General features: G+C 45.7%; 2 protein-coding genes across 2 annotated transcripts; one reads left to right on the top strand and one right to left on the bottom strand.

The window, feature by feature from the left end:
* Positions 1-1336: 1336 nt before the first annotated feature.
* On the top strand, positions 1337-14761 carry vstm5 (V-set and transmembrane domain containing 5; the record flags this gene model as incomplete). Its single annotated transcript, XM_080543692.1, has 4 exons — positions 1337-1412; positions 13833-14198; positions 14397-14540; positions 14730-14761. The coding sequence occupies 4 exons, from the start codon at positions 1337-1339 to the stop codon at positions 14759-14761; spliced, it is 618 nt and encodes a 205-aa protein (XP_080399818.1).
* A 292-nt stretch (positions 14762-15053) lies between these two features.
* On the bottom strand, positions 15054-23691 carry med17 (mediator complex subunit 17; the record flags this gene model as incomplete). The annotated part of the gene is made up of 12 exons (XM_080542950.1): positions 15054-15481; positions 15570-15729; positions 16098-16215; positions 19112-19249; positions 19683-19867; positions 20095-20225; positions 20825-20977; positions 21545-21626; positions 21732-21868; positions 22093-22312; positions 22480-22643; positions 23460-23691. 12 exons carry the CDS (start codon positions 23689-23691, stop codon positions 15273-15275), a joined length of 1929 nt encoding a protein of 642 aa, XP_080399076.1. The 3' UTR covers positions 15054-15272.
* Between the last annotated feature and the right edge of the window lie 1031 nt (positions 23692-24722).

Here is a 24722-nt window from a genome sequence, read left to right as displayed (position 1 = left end):
AGATTCTAAAACAACTCTTTATTAGCCAATGTACAGAAAGTGCTGTAGTGACCAGTTTAAGGAAACAAAAAAACAGACCAAAGATACTTACATTGTACAAATCAGCACAATCGCGTGAACATGTTGATGTATAACATGTGTATGAGCTGTTAAAACTGTAGGAGTGACAGCAGTTTACAAAATATAAACTACATACTTCTTCACAATCTCTTCACAATCTTTTGTCCATACCATGCGACAGACGGGTTGCATTTGAATGGCTAATGGAGTGTGTGGACTGTGTGCATTCTGAGCTAATCTGTGAAACTGCAGTATCGATTGTAGTCAGTAGGGGCTCAACCCCACACACACTCAAGCACACTTTCTCAGGTTGTTGTGGCATTGTGGGGGGGGGGAAATCCTCCAAATTCTTGTACTAGGCATATCAGCAATGTCTTCCCTATTCATTTCAATGATTTCCCTTGTGGGGACCTTGTGGGGACATCAGCATTTGGGTCCCCGCAAAGATTTGGTCCCCCATGAGTGTGCTGTCAGGTCCCCACATGGTAAAAGAAACAAACACATACGCACATTGAGGTAATCATTGACTATATTGACAGTGTTGTGCATTTCCAATTTTGCACCATTGCTCATAAACATAACTGCATGCAAAACATAGTTCTCCACCACAAAAAGAAAAGCAGGTACAACCGTGTCCAATAAACAGTCAACAGTCAAGTGAATACAGGCAACTCATACCTGTGATAGTCAGCTCAAAATAGATAGCATACACATCTTCCTGTTTGACCTGCCCAGCAATGTGTCCAAGTTGATATAACCTGTACCAGCAGGTTATTCTTCCTGGGCTGCTCTCCCCCGCTCCCACCTCCCTCCCCCACCCTGTGTGTGTTTGTGTGTGTGTGTGTGTGTGCGTGTGCGTGTGTGTGTGTGTCTGTGTGTGTGTATATTTACTCAGTTATTGCCCCTCACCGACCCCTCTCTCTCTCTTTCTCTATTTCTCTCTTTCTCTTTCTCTTTCTTTCTCTTTCTTCTTTTTTTCGGAGTCTTTTGTGAATGTTTACTCAGTAATCTTTTCTGCTGAACCTGTCTGATGGGTAATCAGGTGTAGCCCATGCAAGGTATGCGTGGCAGAGCAGTGACAGTAGCCAGAGTGTACGGAGCTTAGAGGAATAGAGGAGACCGAATAAACACAGCTTAGACCGAATAAACACAGCAATCCAGGAGAGAAGGAAGGAGGAACACAGGCAACAGCAAAGAGAAAGGCCATTTATGAGGATGCAGAATGACCCAGTAGACATTCCGTAGCTGTGATAATATTGATGGATCAGGGATTCAAATGTGGCCTTTGAGGCTCTGGGATACACAGGAAGTTGCTCTTTTTATCAGCATCACATTATATGTGTGCCACCTAGGTAAGTATTCATACATGTGAACTCCACTTTGTGCTTTTGTCATGCGAGTGTTTCAATGCGAGTGTGTTTCTGTGTTTAAGACCATGCCTATGTTTGCCTGAAGTATACATGTACAAAGTTTGGACACACTTTACCATTTAATTGAATGGGGAAGTGTGTCAAAACGTTTGTCTGGCACTGTATGTAGTGTACATGTATGTAGTGTACATGTAGTGTACATGTATGTAATGCACATATCTGTAGTGTACATGTATGTAGTGTACATGTATGTAGTGTACATGTATGCCCAGCCCTGTCAGTAAAAAGTCTGCCTTTGAATCAGCATACTGTAACATGGTTTCCTTACATACTAAACAGTATATTCTGTTGGGTTTTGAACCTGTATACTGTATTAGATTAGTAGGTTGATATTTAGAATAATTATGAGACAATGAATAGTTGCTTAATGACACGAATTTGGCTGTGGTCTTGTTCTTCTGTCAATCTTTTTATTCTCTGATGACCTTATTTGTATATGATGCAATGTCACTCACCTCTGTTATCTTATGGTTCACATGGTAACGACCAACTGGCCAGTGGAAACTTTCAAAAATAAAACCTGTCAGCCTGTTTGACAATAAAAATTAAAAAAAACAAGAGCATTGGATTAGAGGATATTAGAGAATTAACAAGAATTGCATCAAGAATTGCCGACCAGTTTTATGAAATTGCATATATTGTTCCACTATTTCCACAGACGTGGACAGATTTGTTGGTACCCTTCAACGAAAAAAGAAGAACCCACAGCTTTCTCTGAAATAACTCATTGGCATCCATCATTGTTTATTCCATATTTAATAGAAATCAGACTTTGCTTTTGATTGTTGATTCAACAGAATATTTTAAATAATAAAACAAATGAAAATGGCATGGACAAAAATGATGGGACCCATAACCTAATATTTGGTTACACAACCTTTAGAGGCAATCACTGCAATCAAGCGATTTCTGTAGCTCTCAATTAGGGCTTTCACACCGTGCCGGTTCGCGTTCGCGAACCAAGTCTGGAACCAGCCGGTGCGTTCAGACCGAAGCTCAATTGGTTCGGAACCTGAAAAGTTGGTTCGCAGCGGGCACCAAAAAATAGTGGTTCTCAAGCGCGAACCAAAACGTAGTTCTATATCGTGGAGCTCCGCCCCATAGGGGAGCTCTGCTCCTATTGGTTTACCCGCTACCTAAAGTAGCCAATGACTGAATTTTTCAATGCCTGCGCCCGCCTGGGGTGCTATATAAAGGGGCGTACATCGCTCCATCATTCTCCCAAAAAGTTCAGCACGGGTTTATATCTGAAGACTGAGAAGGACGACTACTAAGACTGGAGGACCCGCCAGACTTTTCCCTTCAAGATGGATCGTCCGCCGCCTATGGAGAAGTTCCTCCGGGACGCCTGCCGCTGCGACTTCCAAGCAGCAGAGGACACTTTTCAGCGGAGGAGACTTTTCCCTTCAGCGATGGATCGTCCGCCGCCGACCACGAAGAAGTTCCTCCGGGACACCTGCCGCTGCGATTTTCTAGCAGCGGAGGACAAGCAAGAACGGCGTTCTGGGCAGGCACCTCCCCAAGTAGGGATGGTCCCGCCCGCTCAGCCGGCCCTGACATCACGCCGCCCTCACCCAGCTGAGTGGTCGGTGCCGGTGTCAGAATCAGAAAGCTCTGATGAGAGCGAGCGGCAGGTAGAGCACGTGCTCCCCGCCCTCGCCGCCCCATCTCGGTGCGCAGGCGGCGGCAGCGGCGAATAACATCGCCGTGTTTAACGCCGCCATTGCGAAAATCACTGCGAAACGGAGGTTTCGGCGTGATGCGGCACTGGCTCTACCTCTAAACGACGGAGCCATGCCCCACTCGGCATCCCCAGCCCCCGCCGCTGACCACTGGGAGGCCCCGCTACGGCCCCCACGGCAGCGTGGCCCGGTTTCACGGGCGGAGGGGTCGGTAATGACCCCACCACCGGTTTCCTCTTCATGGCTGCTACCTCATAAAGAGGCAAAAGAAGGAAAATCCCCACCTTACTTTTTCAGTAAAGGAGATTTTTCCCATGTTATCTACCGGAGCGGAGACCCACCTGCCTTGTCGGAGCGTGGTCCAATCGCTACCGGTTAGAAACAAGGCGGAGACTGGCCCAGCTTACCAGCGTGTGGCCAGCTCTCTGCCTGGCGGACTACCTGCCGTTGCGATTTTCTAGCAGCGGAGGACAAGCAAGAACGGCGTTCTGGGCAGGCACCTCCCCAAGTAGGGATGGTCCCGCCCGCTCAGCCGGCCCTGACATCACGCCGCCCTCACCCAGCTGAGTGGTCGGTGCCGGTGTCAGAATCAGAAAGCTCTGATGAGAGCGAGCGGCAGGTAGAGCACGTGCTCCCCGCCCTCGCCGCCCCATCTCGGTGCGCAGGCGGCGGCAGCGGCGAATAACATCGGCGTGTTTAACGCCGCCATTGCGAAAATCACTGCGAAGCGGAGGTTTCGGCGTGATGCGGCACTGGCTCTATCTCTAAACGACGGAGCCATGCCCCACTCGGCATCCCCAGCCCCCGCCGCTGACCACTGGGAGGGCCCGCTACGGCCCCCCACGGCAGCGTGGCCCGTTTTCACGGGCGGAGGGGTCGGTAATGACCCCACCACCGTTTTCCTCTTCATGGCTGCTACCTCATAAAGAGGCAAAAGAGGGAAAATCCCCACCTTACTTTTCAGTAAAGGAGATTTTTTCCCATGTTATCTACCGGAGCGGAGACCCACCTGCCTTGTCGGAGCGTGGTCCAATCGCTACCGGTTAGAAACAAGGCGGAGACTGGCCCAGCTTACCAGCGTGTGGCCAGCTCTCTGCCTAGCGGTCTAACCCCTATCACGACACAAAGGGGGTTAAACACCCCTGTCTGTAGCCGTATGGAGGGACCGTTATTTACATCAAAAACTCCTCCATGTCTATCAAGACCTGGCCCAGCTCATGAGCGTGCGGCCGGTTTTTTGGTTATCAGGCATAATAAACCTACGTCGATAAAGGGCATTGTTACTCAAAACAAGCACTCTTTACAGACGGCAAACCATCCCTAAGGAGGATTTTCCATGGTATCTACCAGAGCGGAGACCCACCTGCCTTGTCAGAGTGTGGTCGAATCGCTACCGGTTAGAAACAAGGCGGAGACTGGCCCAGCTTACCGGCGTGTGGCCAGCTCTCTGCCTAGCGGACTTATCCCTATCACGACACGAGGCGGGTTAAACACCCCTGTCTGTAGCCGTATAGAGGGACCGTTATCTACCAGAGCGGAGATCGACCTGCCTTGTCAGAGTGTGGTCGACTCGCTACCGGTTAGAAACAAACCGGAGACTGGCCCAGCTTACCGGCGTGTGGCCAGCTCTCTGTCTAACGGACTTACCCCTATCACGACACGTAGCGGGTTAAACACCCCTGTATGTAGCCGTATAGAGGGGTCGTTATGTACATCAAAAACCCCTCCATGTCTATCAAGACCTGGCCCAGCTCATGAGCGTGCGGCCGGTTCTTTGATTATCAGGCATAATAAACCTGCGTCAATAAAGAGCATTGTTACACATAACAAACACTCTTTACAGACGGCAGCCCATCCCTTTCGAAATGACCCCACCTTGGGCTGTGCCACCTCCTCGGTGTGCAGCGGCGGCTGGGATCATACAGAAAGTTTTTTCTGTCGACTGCACCACAACAGACGGTCCAGCCGCTGTCGTTGCGTTATGCAGAATGACTAGAAGGGACAGGTATTCTGTCGGGCTGGCTAGACAGGACATTGAGGAGGGGATATGCACTACAGTTCATTCAGCCTCCTCCGCCCTTCAGGGCCGTGAGAGAGACTGTTTTTTGTCCTGCCCGATAAAGACACGTGCGCTCCAGGTGGAGATTACGAATCTCCTAACAAAGGGCGCAGTGACATTGGTTCCGAGGGACCAGTGGGACATGAGATGGTACTCCCCGTATTTCCTTGTCCCAAAAGAATTCGGGAGACATGAGACCCATACTAGATTTCAGGGTCCTCAACGAGAGAGTGGCGAAACGCCCCTTTCGTAGATACCTGAGGGTCGCGTATTTCGTGTGCCAATCACAGAGTGGCACAGGAAATTCCTACGTTTTGCTTTCCAAGGGAAGGTTTACGAGTACACGCGCCTGCCCTTCGGGTGCACGCTTGCTCCTCGTTTTTTCTCCAAATGCGTGCAGACAGCACTCGAACCACTGAGGCGAAACGAGATACGCATATTAACATATCTCGACGACCTACTGGTCTTGGCCCAATGCCCAAATCGAGCCATTCGGGACGCAACCTCACTGGTGCAGCACCTCACTCAGCTGGGGTTAGCTGTAAACTGGACAGAGAGTTCTCCGTGGCCGGCTCAACAGTTTTCCTATCTAGGCATTCAGTTGGATACTGCCGAGATGAGGGCCAGTTTATCGGCACCACGGAGAGCGACACTGACGTCAGCTCTCCGGGTGTGTCGAGTGACAAATACAATCACCGCTCTGTCAAGGATGTCCTTACTAGGACTGATGTCTGCAGCCCATGTAGTGGTCCCCTTAGGCCTGTTACACATGCGCAGACTGCAGAGGCGGTTCGCACGACTGCGACGGGTTCCAGTGAGACGCCGTCGCAAGTTGATTGTAATACAGAGATCGGTCAAAACCGACCTGAGCTACTGGAGAGACCCGCGCGTCATCGCGCGCGGAGTCGCCTGAGTTCGCTGAAAGCTCTCCACATTCCAGGTCTGCTCAACGAAGGAGCAGATCTGTTATCACGGGGAGGCCCGAGGGACGACGACTGGAGGTTAGCACCCTCCATTGTGTCGCTGATTTGGGCACGGTTCGGGCAAGCAGAAGTGGTTCTGTTTGCGTCACGGACGAATGCGCAGTGTCACCTTTGGTTCTCCCTGCGCGAACAGGACAACCCGCCATTGGGAGTCGATACATTCGCACACCACCCATGGCCGAGGGTCCTGTTATACGCGTTCCCACCCCTGACATCTATCCTCCCACTGTTGGCACGAGTGAGGTCAGAGAGGCTAGAGTTAATTCTTGTAGCCCCGGACCGTCCCGGAGCCCCGTGGTTTCCGGAACTGATGGAGATGTTGGTAGAGGGCCCATGGCCCATACCTCATCGACAAGATGCACTCTCTCAAGCCGGAGGCTTGGTGAAGGGGCCGCCTATGAGAGGGATTGTTAGAACGCAGGGGTCTGACAGACGCGGTCATTCAGACCATTCAGAGTGCGCGCGCAATCCACTGCAAAGGGATATGCGGCGCGCTGGCGAGTTTTACACAGTGGTGTGAGGGACAGGACGTTGACCCTGTCTGTTGTCGGGTCGAAACGTTCTTGTGCTTCTTACAGTCGCTGTTGACAAGGGATTGGCGGCGGGAACTATTAAAGTTTACGCGGCTGCCATCTCAGCTTGTCATGAGGGTTTTGCGACAACGACACTGGTTTTTCAGTCATTCGCTGGTTTAGCGTTTTTTGACTGGAGTGTGTAGGCTTAGACGCCCTCATAGGACTCTAATGCCAAAATGGGACCTGTCGATTGTGCTAGAGGCGCTGTGCGTGCCCCCATTCGAACCCATTGTCACTGTGTCGTTGCGTTTTATTGTCTCTCAAGACGAGTCTACTCCTCGCCTTGACTACGGCTGAGCGAGTGAGTGATTTGTGCGCTCTCTCGTCACGGGCAGATTGTTTGATCATATCTGATGACGAAACAAAAGCTGTATTACGCCCTAACCCGGATTTATCCCTACGGTTAATCGTGGGTTTAGGGTTCAGAGCTGTGCTCTGAGCGCCTTTTTTTCCTCCTCCTCACGACGGAGAGAGGGAGAGGCGTTTTACATTGTATTGTCCGGTGCGCGCGTTGGCACAATATGTGAAGCGCGAGGCAGGACTGAGATCTTCTCCCCGGCTTCTGATCTGCTATGGCGGACAGAAAGCCGGGACACCACTCTCGAAGCAGAGGCTGTCCCTTTGGATTTGCGAGGCTATTAGCCTCGCATACGAATCGAAGGGGCAGCCCGTGCCGACTGGCATTCGGGCTCATTCCACCAGGGGCATGGCCGCATCAGTGGCCATTCTCAGGGGAGTGGGAGTGGAGGAGATATGTGTGGCGGCGTCTTGGTCGTCGCCATCACTTTTATACTGTGTTACTTGAAGATATTTCTTCCTCATCCTTTTCTCATTCTGTCCTCAGTTTTGATGATGACTGATGTAGTGGGGAAGGCACTTGGATTACCCTGGTCATGGGATTCTATTCAAGTGCTGTCAGGATGAATACGGATGTGCCTGGGGAAGGGACCCTCCTCCAGGACATGTTCCGTTAGATCAACAACCCTACGTGCTCACGTAAGGGTTAGGTCAGTGATATTCTTCCTCAATCCTTTCTCATTCTGTCCTCAGTTTGCTGATGACTGATGTTGTGGGAAGGGCACTTGGATTACCCTGGTCATGGGGATTCTATTCAAGTGCTGTCAGGATGAATACGGATGTGCCTGGGGAGGGGACCCTCCTCCAGGACATGTCTGTTAGATCAACAACCCAACGTAAGGGTTGGGTAAGTGATATTTCTTCCTCATCCTTTTCTCATTCTGTCCTCAGTTTGCTGAGGACTGATGTAGTGGGGATGGCACTTGGATTACCCTGGTTGGGGATGCTATTCAAGTGCTGTCAGGATGATTACGGATGTGCCTGGGGAGGGGACCCTCCTCCAGGACATGTTCCGTTAGATCTACAACCCTGCGTGCTCACGTAAGGGCTAGATCAGTGGAGCAGACTCGGTGTGGGTTGGGCCAACTTTTTAAGATTGTCTTGAACCAACATCAGTGGTCAGCTCCGGGTGCCGCTGAGATTGTTTTTGGATTAATAGTCTCAGTGGGGGTACATTTGGCCTCGCTCGCTCCGCCTAAACCAATAGGAGCAGAGCTCCCCTATGGGGCGGAGCTCCACGATATAGAACGATAGTTATGGAGATAGACTCCAGTTCTATGAGTGGAGCGGAGCCCCATAGGGCTGCTGGCCCACTTCGACTCGTTCAAACCCGGCTGTTTTGTATGTTTGGGAGAATGATGGAGCGATGTACGCCCCTTTATATAGCACCCCAGGCGGGCGCAGGCATTGAAAAATTCAGTCATTGGCTACTTTAGGTAGCGGGTAAACCAATAGGAGCAGAGCTCCCCTATGGGGCTCCGCTCCACTCATAGAACTGGAGTCTATCTCCATAACTATCGAACAGTCACGTCATCAGTGGGTGTGTCCTATTCTAGGCTGCAGAGACCAGCAAGGAGGAAGTAGACAAAATGTAATCTAATCTAAACATTAGTGATCAAAAACAATATCAAAAGTGTCATTATTCTCTCTATCTTCCTCACATGCTCAGCAAACACACACACGCACACGCGCGCGGACATGCGCGAACGCGAATTTCGTAAGCCATTTCTATTCCAGTAATGGAGCAGCTGATTAGTAAAAGAACGCATATAGAAAGTGTATTTTGTTTTGTTTCACAGAAAATAGTGTTTATTTCAGATACTGTAGTAGTGGAAGATATTATCCTCTTTTCCAGTGAAGTAGCTGCCATCTAGTTGTGAATTGTTTTGTTTATCCCGCCCCTTCATCACCCAGCGTTGATGACGATGGTTCAGGTTACACTGGTATGAACGCGGGCTCGTTCGCCAGACAGCACCAAGGTTCAGAGGTTTCCGAACGCGAACGCGAACCGGCACGGTTCTTTGCCGGTGTGAAAGCCCTAAATGAGACCTCTGCACCTGAGCAAACTGCTCTAGCTGTCTCAGGTTTGAAGGGTGCCTTCTCCAGACTGCATGTTTCAGCTCTTTCCATCGTTCAATAGACCTTGCTGGCACACGTAATCAAAACGCGTTGCATGCTGGGAAGATTAGGCAACTAGCGAAGGCGAGCAATGAGGTAACACACAGGTAATGCGGTCTGGTGAAATGTGCAACCAGAAGGCAAAGTCATTTTTTGCATGTGCTTAAACTACAGATTGTAATCTTTCAAGTGATGTGTCATACATTGAAATCGGAGAAAAATTGAACAAGACAGGCGTATTTGAATGTTGGTACACCCCTGACTCTCAGGGTTTCCAGATGGGATTGACAATTTACAGCCTAACCAGTTTATAACTTACTGCAAAATCGGTAACCCGCCCCATCTGGAAACCCTGGTAAATTGGGCTTTAAACGCAGCCACAGCTACGAATGCTGCTAACAGCTAGCGGCTAACAAAACAAATTGCTACGAACGTCTAAACTGTATTTTAATAACATAACAACATGCAGAGAGAACATCGACATGCTAAAAACACATAACTAGATAAACACACAGTTCTTGCTTTTGAACACGACCTAAAATGAAACTATTATCAAGTCTTGTGAATCAATCCAATCCACAAATTATAAGTATTTAGTGATCGTTAAACTGTTGTTTATTTATTTATTATTATTTAAAAGTTATTTTTTTATGAGTGGGGCAGTCCCACTAATATTTTTTTATTTTTTATTGACAGTTACAGTGAAGATTTAGACAGGAACCCAGCCAGCACGCCCACGTGGGACCCATATGGGTTCAATGCGGGCTACTTGGGTACCAAGTGGGCATGGGCTGGAACTGGGCAAATTATGAGGGTCCCACATGGTCTGCATATGGGCTAACTGGGCATGGGATGGAAGTGGGCAAGCCCATGTGGGTCCCACGTGGTCTACATGTGGGCTAACTGGCATGGGTTGGAAGTGGGCAAGCCCATGTGGTTCCCACGTGGTCTACATGTGGGCTAACTGGCACGGGTTGGAAGTGGGCAAGCCCATGTGTGTCCCACGTGGGCTACATGTGGGCTCACTGGCATGGGTTGGAAGGGGGGGGGTTAAGTTAAGACTTTGACAGGGGGCCATTTTCGAAGTTTTGAAAGCCACTTCAGAGGAGCAGGCCATTATCAATGGTAGCATACAAAGACACGAGTACAAGCATTTATGCCAATTAGTCTTTCCTGAGTTCAAGCTGGTTATGGCCTCTTCCAGGGTTTTTTAAATGTTTTTTTTTAGAGCTGGCTGCAAAAGACAATTAAGTAAAAAAGGAGCCAGACCTAGTCAAGAAAGCTCCTCTGGGGTCAAATCACAGATTTTGAAATTAATATTGAATTAATTGTTATAACTTCATGTCATAGAGAGGAATTACCTGCATTTGCGTTTAGATTAAATTATTATGTTTTAAAGATATTTTCTTGATAGACGTGTCCCACGTGACAGCATTCGAATTGTCAATGGAAGAGGAGGAGTTGAGAATCTTCTTATTTAGATAACGGTGCCGGGGTAATGCGCATGCGCACCTTGTCCAGAAGAGAACCGGGGGACGCCAGCCCAGCAAACGCCGAATAGCGAATACCATATTTATTTCTTACGAAATCAAGGTACTATAAGGATGGGTGAGAGAGAGAGGAGGGATGACATGCAGGATATGTCCCCGGCAGGAATCGAACCGGAGACCCTGCGGTTACATGGTCAGCGCTTAACCCGCTACGCCATTGATTGATTGATTGAAAACTTTATTAGAAGATTTGCAGAAGTAGGTACATGAAAGTACATATTACATACAAGGTCAACTAACAGGATAAAAACCCAAGAAAGCCACTGGCTTATTTCAATTGGGGTCCTTGATTCACCTAAGCGCAAACTGTTGTTTATTATATTGAGTGGGTACTTTAACATTTCAAGTTGGTGTTATGAAAAAAAAAGAAAAATAGATATTGTTGACACAATACGTTTCGAGTGAGCGTGTTGTTCGCCAGACCCCGTCAACACCAGTGCCTTGGATCCAGTCTTTGAATGCATTACTTGAATGTTTGAATATATTAATTGAGAAGTTACAAAGCCACTTTACCTAACTAGTTTGCAGTGTAACTTTATGTTCATTCCATTCGATGTTCACACAAATGTAGCTGTGTTGTACCATTATTAGATAGTCATTCTATCTATTTCAAAACAATCGCTTCCTGCCTAATTTTCCCACAAAGCATTGCATCGTGCTTGCTGCTTACGTCAGAGGCGCAAGCTCTAGGATTCAGATCAGGGGCCTCATTTATAGAAAGTACTCCGATCAAATGTTGATCTTACCCGTGTCGTACGTAGAAAACCACGTCCACGTAGTGATTTATACAATTTCAACTTGAGTCAATTTGACCGTGGAAACACTCGTAGCTCTACGTCGGGTATTGACCTTGCACATTACCTACTGGTTATGCAGTTATTACAGGCATGTGAGCCGCACTGCCTATACTGTAATTCATGCGAAGTGAACGTGACTCGTAATAAAATTAACGATGTTGTTATCAGCCGAGAAAATGAGTTTAATTCAAGATTTAAATGGAACTGATGTTTATGATTGTATTTCAGTCTTCCTTTCAGTCGCCATCTCCCCTTCAACATGCCTAATGCGCTAAATTATACTGGATTTTTCTCCGGTGTCTCCGGTGGGAGTGTGAGCAGCCATATTTTCAATGTCACCTGATAAGAATAAGACCATTATATTATTACAGTATAAGCATTTGCTGGTTAGTTGTCTATGGAAGCATGCATATAGTGGACTTATTTCAAATGTTAATGCAATTTGAGATTGCATTTGCATGTTCCACTTTTGCATGCATTCTTTCAGACAATATTCAAATTCAAATGCAATTCTAATGATTTGCATTTTCATTTTCATGTACCTGATGTGCACATTCGCTGTCAATATTAAAATGATAATGCAAAGCCATTTGACATTTAATTTTCAAAGTCATGCGCTGCTTTGTAGCTGACAAAATTCAAAAGTTCATTCTAATGTGAAAATGACTATGCAATCCCAAAATAGCATATTCATTTGCCACTTTTGCCTGCGTTATTTGAGTCAATATTCAAATTGTAATGCGATAATGTGATTCGCAATTGCATTTACATGTTCTAGTAAACACATCCGCTATGTAGCTGACAAAATTCAAATGTTCATTCAAATGTGAAAGTTACTATGCAATCCCAAAATAGCATATTCATTTGCCACTTTTGCCTGCGTTATTTCAATATTCAAATTGTAATGCAATAATGTGATTAGCAATTGCATTTACATGTTCTAGGAAACACATCATTATGCATCATTATAACGATGTTGTTATCAGCCGAGAAAATTAGTTTAATTTAAGATGTAAAGGGAACTGATGTTTATTTTAGTCTTCCTTTAATTATATCCCTCCGGAGCTGTCTATCTCCCCTTCAACATGCCTAGTGCGTTCCACAACGGACCTTGCCCGGCCACTCGCTAAATTATACCGGATTTTCTCCGGTGTCTGGGAGTTCGCAAAGGGAGTCATGTTTTCAATGTCACCTGATAAGAATAAGACCATTATATTATTACAATATAAGCAGCACTCGAGTTGAGGGGGGATGGCATCCCCCCTGAAATAAAAACTGTAAAAATCATCCCCCTTCTAAAACTGCCATCCCCCCTTTCCATCCATTATGTCATTTTATCAATGAATGTGGTATTACTGCTATTTCAAGGTGCGAGGGGGCACGCACAATGACATTTTTACCAAGTTACTGACACTGAAGTCACTGACGCTGAGGGGATGCTAAAATTGTCTTCATATGACAGAATCCACCACCTCCCCTGATTTTCTTTTACAACTTGAGTACTGAGTATAAGCATGTGCCTGGTTAGTTGTCATGATCAAACATTACAAATGCAACTTACAGAGAAGCCACCCTTCTCTGCCCTCTCCCGCTTCCAGACGAACGCCTACCCTATATTATAGCACTTGTCTTAATTCAGCCGCTATAATTGAGTCGCTATCACAGGCGTTAATACAAACAGTTTTGCCATTTAGTTTTGCCATTTAGTTTTGCCATTTAGCAGACGCTTTTAATCCAAAACTACTTACATTCACGAATTACAGGGACATTCCCCCTGGAGTAACTGAGGGCTATGTGCCTTACTCAAGGGCACACTAGTAGTGGTGTGGTTTCAGGCGAGATTTGAACTCACAACCTTCTGATCACAAGTCCAACTCACTATCCACTAGATCACCACTACCCCACCTCATTCACCTGCGTTCATTTTACCTGCGTTGGTATTTATAGAAGGAAGCACATACGCAAGTTTAAACAAGCGCAACCCGTTTTATAAATAATGCTTACGTCCGTTTAGAAAAATGTGCTTATGTGAAAGTCAAAGATGACGTTCAAGTACTTTTTTTTATAAATGAGGCCCCAGGTGGTGAAAAATCATGATAGCTGCCTGTACCATGCTCCAGTTCACCATGCTACCAGTTCACCATGCTACCAGTTCATTAAAATAAATTGTCACTCTCCTCTTCACTCTCTTCCCCTTCCCCTTTTTCATCCACGCTGGCAGCTGGAGCTCAGTATCATGTCTCCATCCAGTCTCCTCAGAGGAATCTCATCTCCATCCAGTCTCCTCAGAGGAATCTCATCCGGTCGGTGCAAGAGGATGTGCTTTTCTCTGTGGACATCTCCTGCCCTGGGATTCCCACCATACAATGGACATACATGTCCGGCAGTGTGAGCAGGAGCATTGGGGTCTGGCAACCCAGTGGTTTTATCAATGTTACAGTGGATTACAGGGACAGAGTGCACACCCATACCAATGGATCTATGGGTCTCTCAGATCTCCGCCTGCAGGACGCTGGTTACTATGTAATCACTGTGACAGAACAATCAGGGAGCAGCAAAGATGTAGGTTTCGTCCTAAAGGTGAATGGTGAGTTGGTCGGTTTTGGACTCAACCTAAATGTGGTGGAATAAATGTTGTATGTAAGTGTTCTCTTCTGATGACACAGGTGACTTCTCCTCAGTCCTGGAAACAAAAGAGTATCTCTATATCTAACCTTATGGTCTGACTGCACTGCAGTTCCTCAGTATTGACATGGTGTGTATTGTGTTTGTTTCTGTTTTGTAGAGGTCATGTATGAGGACCTGCAGTATTTGTCATTGTTTGTGGCAGTGCTGGGCTCCATAGCTGGGTTTCTCATGGTCTCCATGTGGCTCATGGACAAAGCCTACTACCGGTTAAAGGCATACAAACGGAGAAGACAGATGCCAGGTAAAACTGACACATATTCTAACAGGCACATTTGGAGTTGTATTTTATGTTGTCTGTACACAAACATGTACTGTATGTCAATGTTATTGTTTGACTAGCAAAATATGTTTAAAGTATAATAGTTATTGTTGATGCCCTGTCCATGTGCTAATTTCTGGTACTATGAAACATTTCCTCCTTGTTTCACAGAGCATGATGAAACTGAGCTACAACCTATCTGATATGAAGGCCTGTTAGTGCCAAAACCTCCACCTTTATGAATCACTGTTGTTTTTCATCAATGAAAACCTTCAGTGTCTAATCTCATCAAGTTACTGATACCTGGAACAGAAGAAGGACTGTCAACCCTGGGAATGGCTGTCATTAAATTCCAATTACATGTATAGAAACACACAGACAAGGGAAACAAATTATATATTTATTTCAGATCATTTATTTGTGTAACAAACTTAAAAATGGAAGAAAAAACCAATTTACAATAAAATGTTTCAAAACAATGTCATCTAACCAGTACATATCAATACATGAACTTGTAATAATGCTGGCTGGAGGTGCTTCCAATACATAAAAGTCATGGGCAAGAAATAAACAGTCTATGATAACGTTTCTTTCATTTAATCCATCTCTAAATCGCTATGGCTAGGAAGAATGCAATGAAGACATGACTATTTTTCTCTGTTGAGTATTCCAGTGTTGACGAGGTAAACACTGTTCAAGTTCTGTGAGAGAGACCTAAGGACAAGTCGTGAGGGCAGCCATGAGGAGCTCCATCTTGTAGACAAAGTTGCGTCCCTCCATCTTGCTCCAGTGGACCTCCTTGTAGGGGCCGCGCAGGTGATTCCACTTTCCGTCCTGGATGACATCACTCTTGGGCACCTCTTTGGTCTGGCTGCGAGGGAACTGGACCAGGACCTTACAGCCACTCTCTGGACCGTTACGTACTGGGGGGTACAGAGAGAATGAACATTAGTCCATCATTAATCATCACTCCCAGATGAAACCCCCCCCAGCCATATCTCTCCATCTTACCTGAGATGGCGTACTCCCCATTGGAGGAGGCCACAGTAATGGCAGAGGCGTTGCCAATGCTCTCTACAGAGCCCAGCCCCACGTGGTTACTGAAGCTCAGCACATGCCAGCCCATCACCTTCGCCAGCTGCTGCACTGCATACACCTGGTGCTGGGACATCTGGAGTAACACAGACAGACAGGCCAGGTCTAGATAGCCACACATACACCTGGTGCTGGGACATCTGGGGTAACACAGACAGACAGGCCAGGTCTAGATAGCCACACATACACCTGGTGCTGGGACATCTGGAGTAACACAAGACAGACAGGCCAGGTCTAGATAGCCACACTGGTAGTTCGGCAAAAAGGTGCCATCAATATTTTACATTTTTTTATGAAAAGATGGCAGATGTGTCTACCCAACAACGCTATTAGTGTTTTAGGGTTAGAAATCATGTCTAATATTTGAGGTGGAGTGCAACACATAAGAAAGTGTCTGAAGTGAGTGAGTGGTGGTGAGATGAGAGCAGGGGTGTTACTTGTTACCTGAGAAAGGAGGAAGTCCTGGAGCTCCTGTTCCTGGTGGGAGAGGGTAATGACACGCCCATCCCTGTGCACCACCCGAATCTGCTCCACCCCGATGTTCAGCTGTAGCTGGATAGACCTGCAGACACAAGAATGGGGAGTACTTGAATATCCTTTCTTTATAGGTCAGGATTTCACACAAATAGCTTGATAACTGACCACATAAATACTGTACTTTATCATCACCAATCGCCACCAGTGTAACAACCCTGTCTTCCATGCTAATCCAGCGCTGGAGTAGCCAATCGCACTCTTATGCTACAGGACTGCTTCAATTCTACAGACTGGAATGTATTCAAGGACAATGACAACATCAATGATGCAGATGCAGATGTTACCGGCTTCGTTAGCAAATGCATCAGTGACTGTGTTCCCGCTGTCTAGGGCTGTCCCAAACGAAAAATGTTCTAACGATTAATCTAGCGATTATTTTTTCGATTAGTCTAACGGCTAATTTAACGATTAGTCTAACGATTATTATTTTTACTGTTCGATTAATGTATCACTTAATTTTCCCAAAATAAATGTCAAAAACGTATCTTATTAACATTTCAGTATTTTATTCAATTAATCTTGTACAAATATATAAATTAGGCTTCTGCACTGCAGGGCAATATTCCACAACAAAAAATATCCTCTCTTTCTTACAGTCCAACATAAAATATTATATTATAAAATATAAAAGTTAACTTCAAATAAAAGGAAAAGTGCAAGTAATGCAGTAGGCAAGTTCAAGTCCTGGAAGAACAAACACAACAGCCACCATCAAGAAGGCACAACAGCGGCTCTACATCCTGAGAGTCCTCAGGAAGGAACACATCAAGCAGGAGATAATGGTGGCCTACTACCGCGGCGCAGTGGAGAGCATCCTCACCTACGGCATCTGCAACTGGTTCTCCAGCTGCACAACCGCAGAGAGAAATGCGCTACAGAGAGTCGTGAGAACAGCCCAGAAGATCACCGGCGCCCCCCTCCCCTCTCTGGAAGAGCTGTACAACACACGCTGTCTCAGGAAGGCCTCCAAGATCTCCAGAGACCCAACCCACCCTGGGTACAAACACTTTACCCGGCTGCCCTCGAAAAGGCGGTACAGGACCATGGCCGCAAGGACAAACAGACTGAAGCACAGCTTCTACCCCAGGGCCATCCAGGCCTAGAACACAGCAAAGACCTAGGTTCTGGGCCCTGGACAGTCTGGACGGATTGATGGCAGCTGCTGGACTGAAACAATCAGGTGTAGTGCTGAGGCACAAATATGTACATTTCTAGCCTGCAAACTGCGACACTTCAAAAGAATGTGCAATAACACTATGTGCAATATGACAACCCTAGTCGTCTATCTGTACAGTATAGTATAGTGGATAGTGTACATAGCCTTTATTTATGTAAACCAGCTCCTTCCCTTCTTGTGTTTAATATTTTTTTATTTTTTTATAAAAATATCTTTCCTAGCACCAGGGGAGCCACCCCTCCTAAATTTCGTTGTTTGGTACCTGTACTGTAGCAATGACAATAAAGACCATTCATGCAAGTCATTTTCAGGAGGAATACCAAAATAAATACCAACATATAATCCTCTAATTAGTGCAATTCGAGTGAAATTCTAACCGGAATACCGTAACTATACCTCTCAGTAACAATAACGATCTCAGTAACAATATAACATTCTCCCCCTCTCTCTGCTCCCCCCCTCCTCTCTCCCCCCGCCTGCCTCCTGGTTATTATTATTATTATAGGTCAGTGTTTCTCAAAGTGTGGGGCGGGCGCGTCGCGAGAGACAGTTACGAGGTCAACAAGTTACAGTATCTTAGCTGTTCATAATGATGGCATGTCTAACAGGGACACTGACAGGGAAAGGGAAAAGAAAAACGACAGAAAATCACAATACTTGAGAGTAGGGATGCACCGAATGATCGGCCAGGTTCAGAGGGATAAGCCTTAACCGCGCCATTCATGTACGACTGTGTCGGAGATCTCCGGTCGATAAAAGCTCGCATGATTATACTACTATCTAGTATACTAGTATACATACTATCGCATGTGCGGAGTCCATACTCCACCCACTTTACAGCACAGTCGGAGTTCGGCCATTCCGTGTTCCGTGTGAATGTTCGCCAATGTGAGACGTTAATTTTTTATGACGCGATCAAACAGTGCAAGCAAACCATGCTGTTCTGTAAATGAGACGAGCATTGAGTGATGACTGCCTACTGCCAAGTAATATAATTATAGCAAACATGTCGGCAGTTTGGTATCTGTTCTCTGACTCTGAACGACAACAAGAGACACATTCTGATATTATAGACTTCCGGTTTCGTTTTCACGTCTTCAAAATAAAAGCGCGAGTTAAGCGTTGTTGAAAATCAATGACACGTCGCTCGTAACTGGTCGCAGCCATGTTGTTTATTTGCGACGCACCGACGCACATTACGCAAGTCGACGTATTGACGTAGTCGATTACGTCGACGCGTCGTCCCAGCCCTACCGCTGTCACTGTTCAGACTTACCCTCGCCAGAATTCTTGGGTTAATGGTGAGATCCGTGCTCTGTTAAAAGCATGGACCAATGCATTCAACTCCAGCGATTTCAAAGAGTAATTGAAAAGAAATGGAGAAGCGAGGCCATCAAGACCCTTATCTAACCCTAACCCTAACCCAAGGTCGAAACACTACACCAGGGAGCTGATTCATAAAGCCTTTCACCATAGGCGGAAGGCTGTTGCTTCAGCCAGTTCCTTTAGCCACTTTGGCCAGGCCTCCTGGCTGTGGTTAACTCACTTTGGCCAGGCCTCCTGGCTATGGTTAACTCACTTTGGCCAGGCCTCCTGGCTGTGGTTAACTCACTTTGGCCAGGCCTCCTGGCTGTGGTTAACTCACTTTGGCCAGGCCTCCTGGCTGTGGTTAACTCACTTTGGCCAGGCCTCCTGGCTGTGGTTAACTCACTTTGGCCAGGCCTCCTGGCTGTGGTTAACTCACTTGCAGATCTGCTCGTAGCCCTGGGAAGTGATAAGGACCTTCACACTGGACTCGTACACGTCGTTGATGTTTGACCAGTGAGCCTGGATCTGAGGGTCCTCAATACGGCAGGCCAGGCTGTCTATAGTCCGCGCTGTTCTGTAACAGAGAGGAGCAAATAAAAGCCTGAACTAGACTGACTAACTGTCCTGTCATCCTGCTCCAGTAGGTTTCCTTTTTTTTTTTTACATTTAGCAAACGCTTTTATCCAAAGCGACTTACAACAAGCACATTTGTCTAAAGTAAATGAATCATCGATACATCAGTCATCATAAGAACAGAATCTAGGCTAGAACCAGGTGCTTGTGCTTTTCATCCTTGATATCGACACTGCAGCTCCACTCAACAGGTTGGTGAATGCAGTCAGCAGCCAGGTTCCACTTTATTATCAACAGCCGGACTACATTGAAGCCTAGAAGTGGTCTTTCCAACGTCATGTGACATTTTCATTGCCTGGTTTGGATCATCATTACTCTGGGAGGTTCAGTCACCTGGACTCATCCATCATATTGTATATATTATGTGTACCTACCTGCTGCGTAAAAATATGTGTTTGGCCTGTTTGATGATCTTCTCCAGTAGTCCCTCACTCTGCTGCAGAGAGGAGATCTCAGCCTTGTCGTAGGCCATGGGGCCAGCCAGACGCATCCTCTTATGCCCAAAGGGGGCACTCGCAGGGTGGGGCATCACCACGGAGCTCAGGGTCTGCTTGTGGAACTGTTAGAGGGAAGAGAATGTATTGTTTATCATTATAGATCGCCATCCACACAAACATGAAAAAAGGGTACACATACTTGCATAGGCATTCTCTCAAAATAAAGGAGACTTAAATAATTATTTTTTAAAATATATATATATGAAGGCCTTAGTTAAAAGTGCTACAATGTTTAGATTTAAATAATAAAGAAATTCCTGGGTGCCCAGTTTCAAACTACTAGTCTAACCTCTCTCATGAGCTGGTGCAGGTTGTGTTCTAGGACGTAGAGATGGTCGTCTGGTTTAGGTTTCTCTGGAGAGGTTCTCTGGTTTTTCTTTTCTCCCGTGGAGTGACACAAAGATATAGACAACTGGAGGCCTGTAGAACAGATGGAGGGCATTGGTAAGACAAGAATTAAGGGGGCAATTTGGAGTTCAAACAACAACAAAGTGGTCTCTCCGCCATTTTTGTTGGTTAACACCTGAGGGAAGGGGCTACAAATTCATAGATCTAAGAATTCAAGGACTGACCATACATGAGATCTAAGCTATAGAGTGTTTGTTTAGAATGAATGAATTGTTCACAAAGAATGGAGTGAAACAAGATTATACTTTGGGCTCAGGGGGTTATTCCATCAATGTTGCTAAAGGAAAGTCCAGGCTTATTTTGATCAATTTCGCAAGACTTATCAAACAATCCAGGTTTAAGCCTGGATCCTCCTTTAGCAATGTTGATGGAATACCCCCCTTGTGGGGTTAAACAGTTGAACTAAGTTGCAGCTCATAAGGCATTTAAAAGTGATATTCTTCAAACATGAATGGCTATATAAATTATTTAAAAGTCCAAAAAAGTATGTACCAATCCCAGATTGCCTCTTTAACATAACAATATCTGTTATCATGTATACTCTCCACTGAAACCTAGGAACTGGGTTGATCTACATGCATAATCAAAAAACAAAAGCTTTTTTCCATCACCTGGAAAAGGTTGTGAGATGATCTGGTTCTTGACTACAATGTGGGGGATCTGGGACTTGATCTGGACTGCCTCACGGGAAAGCTGGGCAAAGATCTCCTTACAGAGGAGGACATTCTGGGCTGCTTCCAGCTTCACATGCCATGGCTGGGTACCTAAGAGGAGGGGGGGGGGGGGAGAGAGAGAGAGAGAGAGAGAGAGAGAGAGAGAGAGAGAGAGAGAGAGAGAGAGAGAGAGAGAGAGAGAGAGAGAGAGAGAGAGAGAGAGAGAGAGAGAAACCGCCGTTCAATGTTTTTAGCTGACATGATCGTGGGTGGAAAACGGTGATACAGTTGAAGTCAGAAGTTTACATACAGCGTAGCTAAATGCATTTAAGCTCAGTTAAATCGTAGTAAACATTTCCTGTCTTAGGTCAGTTAGGATCTCCATTTTATTTTAAGAATGAGAAATGTCAGAATAATAGTAGAGATATGTCAAGCATAGAGGCACTGTTTGAAGGTAGGCCTTAAAATACATCCACAGGTAGACCACCAATTAGCCTATCAGAAGCTTCTAAAGCTTTCCAAGCTGTTTAACGGCAACTTAGTGTATGTAAACTTCTGACCCACTGGAATTGTGATGGAGTGAATTATAAGTGAAATAATCTGTCTGTAAACAATTGTTAGAAAAATGACTTGGCTTTCAAGGCTAGACTAGGATTACAAGAAGCCCCCTGTGTATACCTGCTTTGGCTTTAGGCTGCCTCCTGAAAAGGTTGACTGTTCCCAGGTCACCTATGTCAGGGGCCTGTTTCTGTATTGACACCTGGAAGACAAGATGTAATAATGTTAGTGGCCAGGTAAAATATCAACTTTAATTCAAGACTTCTTCTTATTATTATTATTATGATAATTAGCAATTTGCATTGACCTTAATGTAAGCTGATCCCTCCAGATCACTGGGAATCTGCACATTCAGTGGACAGTAGTCCTCTGGAAGCTTCTTGTCCAGGTCAATGTCTGTGTTCTTGATCACCTCAAAGGTGCCCTGGTGAGGAAACAAGGACCCTGTAGCGGCATAATGATGATGGAGTTGATCATATATTTATAGAATGTTGAATCAAAGGTAGTCAATAATGTTGTGAGTTTCTTTTAAGAAATATGCAAACGGTACAACTTGCTCATTTGAAGAACCTTACTTGAATGTATTGCATGTAGTCTTGAGCAGAATAAGACCGTGCCAGATTAAATAATACTATTTCATAAAGCTTGTGTCCACACCACCTCCTTACCCGCACTCCTGTAGCTGAGGTCTCCTAAGATCTTGTCTCCTACTTTGCGCAGTTTCCACTGTGAGCGGAGCCGGAGCAGCTCAGAGTTAAAGTCCCGTTGTCTGCGGTTCTCTTGGTTCTCTGCCACTGACTTGCTGAGTTTCTCTGCCCCCTTCAAGAGCATCTGTGCTGCAGTGGCCAAAGACTTCTTTTTGCTGATGAGCTGGAACACCTGGGGGGTCTAAGGAAGGGAGAGAGAAGATCAGGGGTGAGTGGTCCAGAGAATATAAATAACTAGCAAACTACACTACCCAAACTACACTACCCTAGAGGAGCAAACTCTCCTCATGTCCCTCATTTCCATCTGAAGAAACAGGAGGGGTGAAAAAAAACTAAGAATGACCTTACCTTGCCAGCTGAGGGGTCCTGGGACACTGGGTCCAGGGCCATGTACTTCTTCTCCTTGACCACGCTGAGGACATCATAGAGCACACACATCTCTGTTAGAGAGCTGCGCAGGTTATTACGCACAGAGTCCCAGGGCCACAGAGACGGCTGGAACTTCACTGTGGCTGTGAAAGGGAGAGGGAGAGAGAGTTAACAGTTAACCTGTTCTGTGTAACTCACTGCACAGTTCAACTTGGGGCGCTTGGCTTAGCACACTAAGGCGTCAGCCATGTAATCGCAGGGTCCCCGGTTCGATTCCGGCCGTCAACATATCCTGCATGTCAACCCTCCTCTCTCTCACCCATCCTTCCTGTCAATCTCTACCGTCTCTATCCCATTAAAGCAGAAATGCCATAAAAACACACATATAAAAAGATTAGATTAGATACAACTTTGTCATTGCAGAGTACCAGACAATGATGTTTAATATCTAAACAGAATTGCAAATAGTGATATTGTGCAAATAAATGATAGTGAAGACAGTGCATGGTATTACAAGTAGGCTAGTATAAGTACAGGATATTATACAGTTATTAAATGATAAGTACAGTATGATATGTACAGTAGGTAGTAGGTATAGGCAGGAGATGGATAACAGTAAGCTATGTTATAGCTTGGTATAAGTATGGTATATACGGAACAATGGCAATAGGTATAGTCCATATGTAGATAATTAGAGACCCATATGAAAAACGAGGTAGGCCTATGTGTAAAATATGCGCAAAAAGATGGTATGTGCAAAAAGTTGGTAGTGCAAAGACTAAATTGAGTGTCCACAGTGGGTATGTGCAAACAGCAATAGTGCAGAGGCTACTACAATCATGAGTGTTGCTGATGTTAGTTTGTCTTTTACAGGAACACAAGAAATATAGTAGTGGTGTCTGGGTCTAACCCAGCTTTTGACAAACAAATTCACATTACACTCGATGACTGTGTCACACCTTCATCCTCCTCCAGGTCTTGTTTCCCCCACTCCTGGTCCCTGGGCGCCTCCGTCCCCTCCTCGTCTGAGTCAGATCCCTGGCCGAAGTCGATCCTCTGGGCCAGCTTGGCCAGGTTCTGGGACATGGACAGAGGCGGGACGTATGTCTCCATCCCATCCAGAGACACCTCCTGCACCTGCTTTTCACAGGAAGACTCAATGCTGACACGCACTGCTGGACCACCCGACATGGTGACGACTAGGAAGACTCAGACCTGTGACTGAAACACAACACATGTACTTTCTTAGACCTATGACTGAAACACAAACATGTACTTAGACCTATGACTGAAACACAAACATGTACTTAGACCTATGACTGAAACACAACACATGTACTTAGACCTATGACTGAAACACAAACATGTACTTAGACCTATGACTGAAACACAAACATGTACTTAGACCTATGACTGAAACACAAACATGTACTTAGACCTATGACTGAAACACAACACATGTACTTAGACCTATGACTGAAACACAACACATGTACTTAGACCTATGACTGAAACACAACACATGTACTTGGACCTATGACTGAAACACAACACATGTACTTAGACCTATGACTGAAACACAACACATGTACTTGGACCTATGACTGAAACACAACACATGTACTTAGACCTATGACTGAAACACAAACATGTACTTAGACCTATGACTTACACAACACATGTACTTAGACCTATGACTTACACAACACATGTACTTAGACCTATGACTGAAACACAAACATGTACTTAGACCTATGACTGAAACACAAACATGTACTTAGACCTATGACTGAAACACAACACATGTACTTAGACCTATGACTGAAACACAAACATGTACTTGGACCTATGACTGAAACACAACACATGTACTTAGACCTATGACTGAAACACAAACATGTACTTAGACCTATGACTTACACAACACATGTACTTAGACCTATGACTTACACAACACATGTACTTAGACCTATGACTGAAACACAAACATGTACTTAGACCTATGACTGAAACACAAACATGTACTTAGACCTATGACTGAAACACAACACATGTACTTAGACCTATGACTGAAACACAAACATGTACTTAGACCTGTGACTGAAACACAAACATGTACTTAGACCTATGACTGAAACACAAACAACTTAGACCTATGACTGAAACACAACACATGTACTTAGACCTATGACTGAAACACAAACATGTACTTAGACCTGTGA

Source organism: Nansenia antarctica (genome assembly GCF_963989245.1).
Source record: "Nansenia antarctica genome assembly, chromosome: 12".
NCBI lineage: Eukaryota > Metazoa > Chordata > Actinopteri > Argentiniformes > Microstomatidae > Nansenia > Nansenia antarctica.
This window is presented reverse-complemented; position numbering and strand designations above follow the sequence as displayed.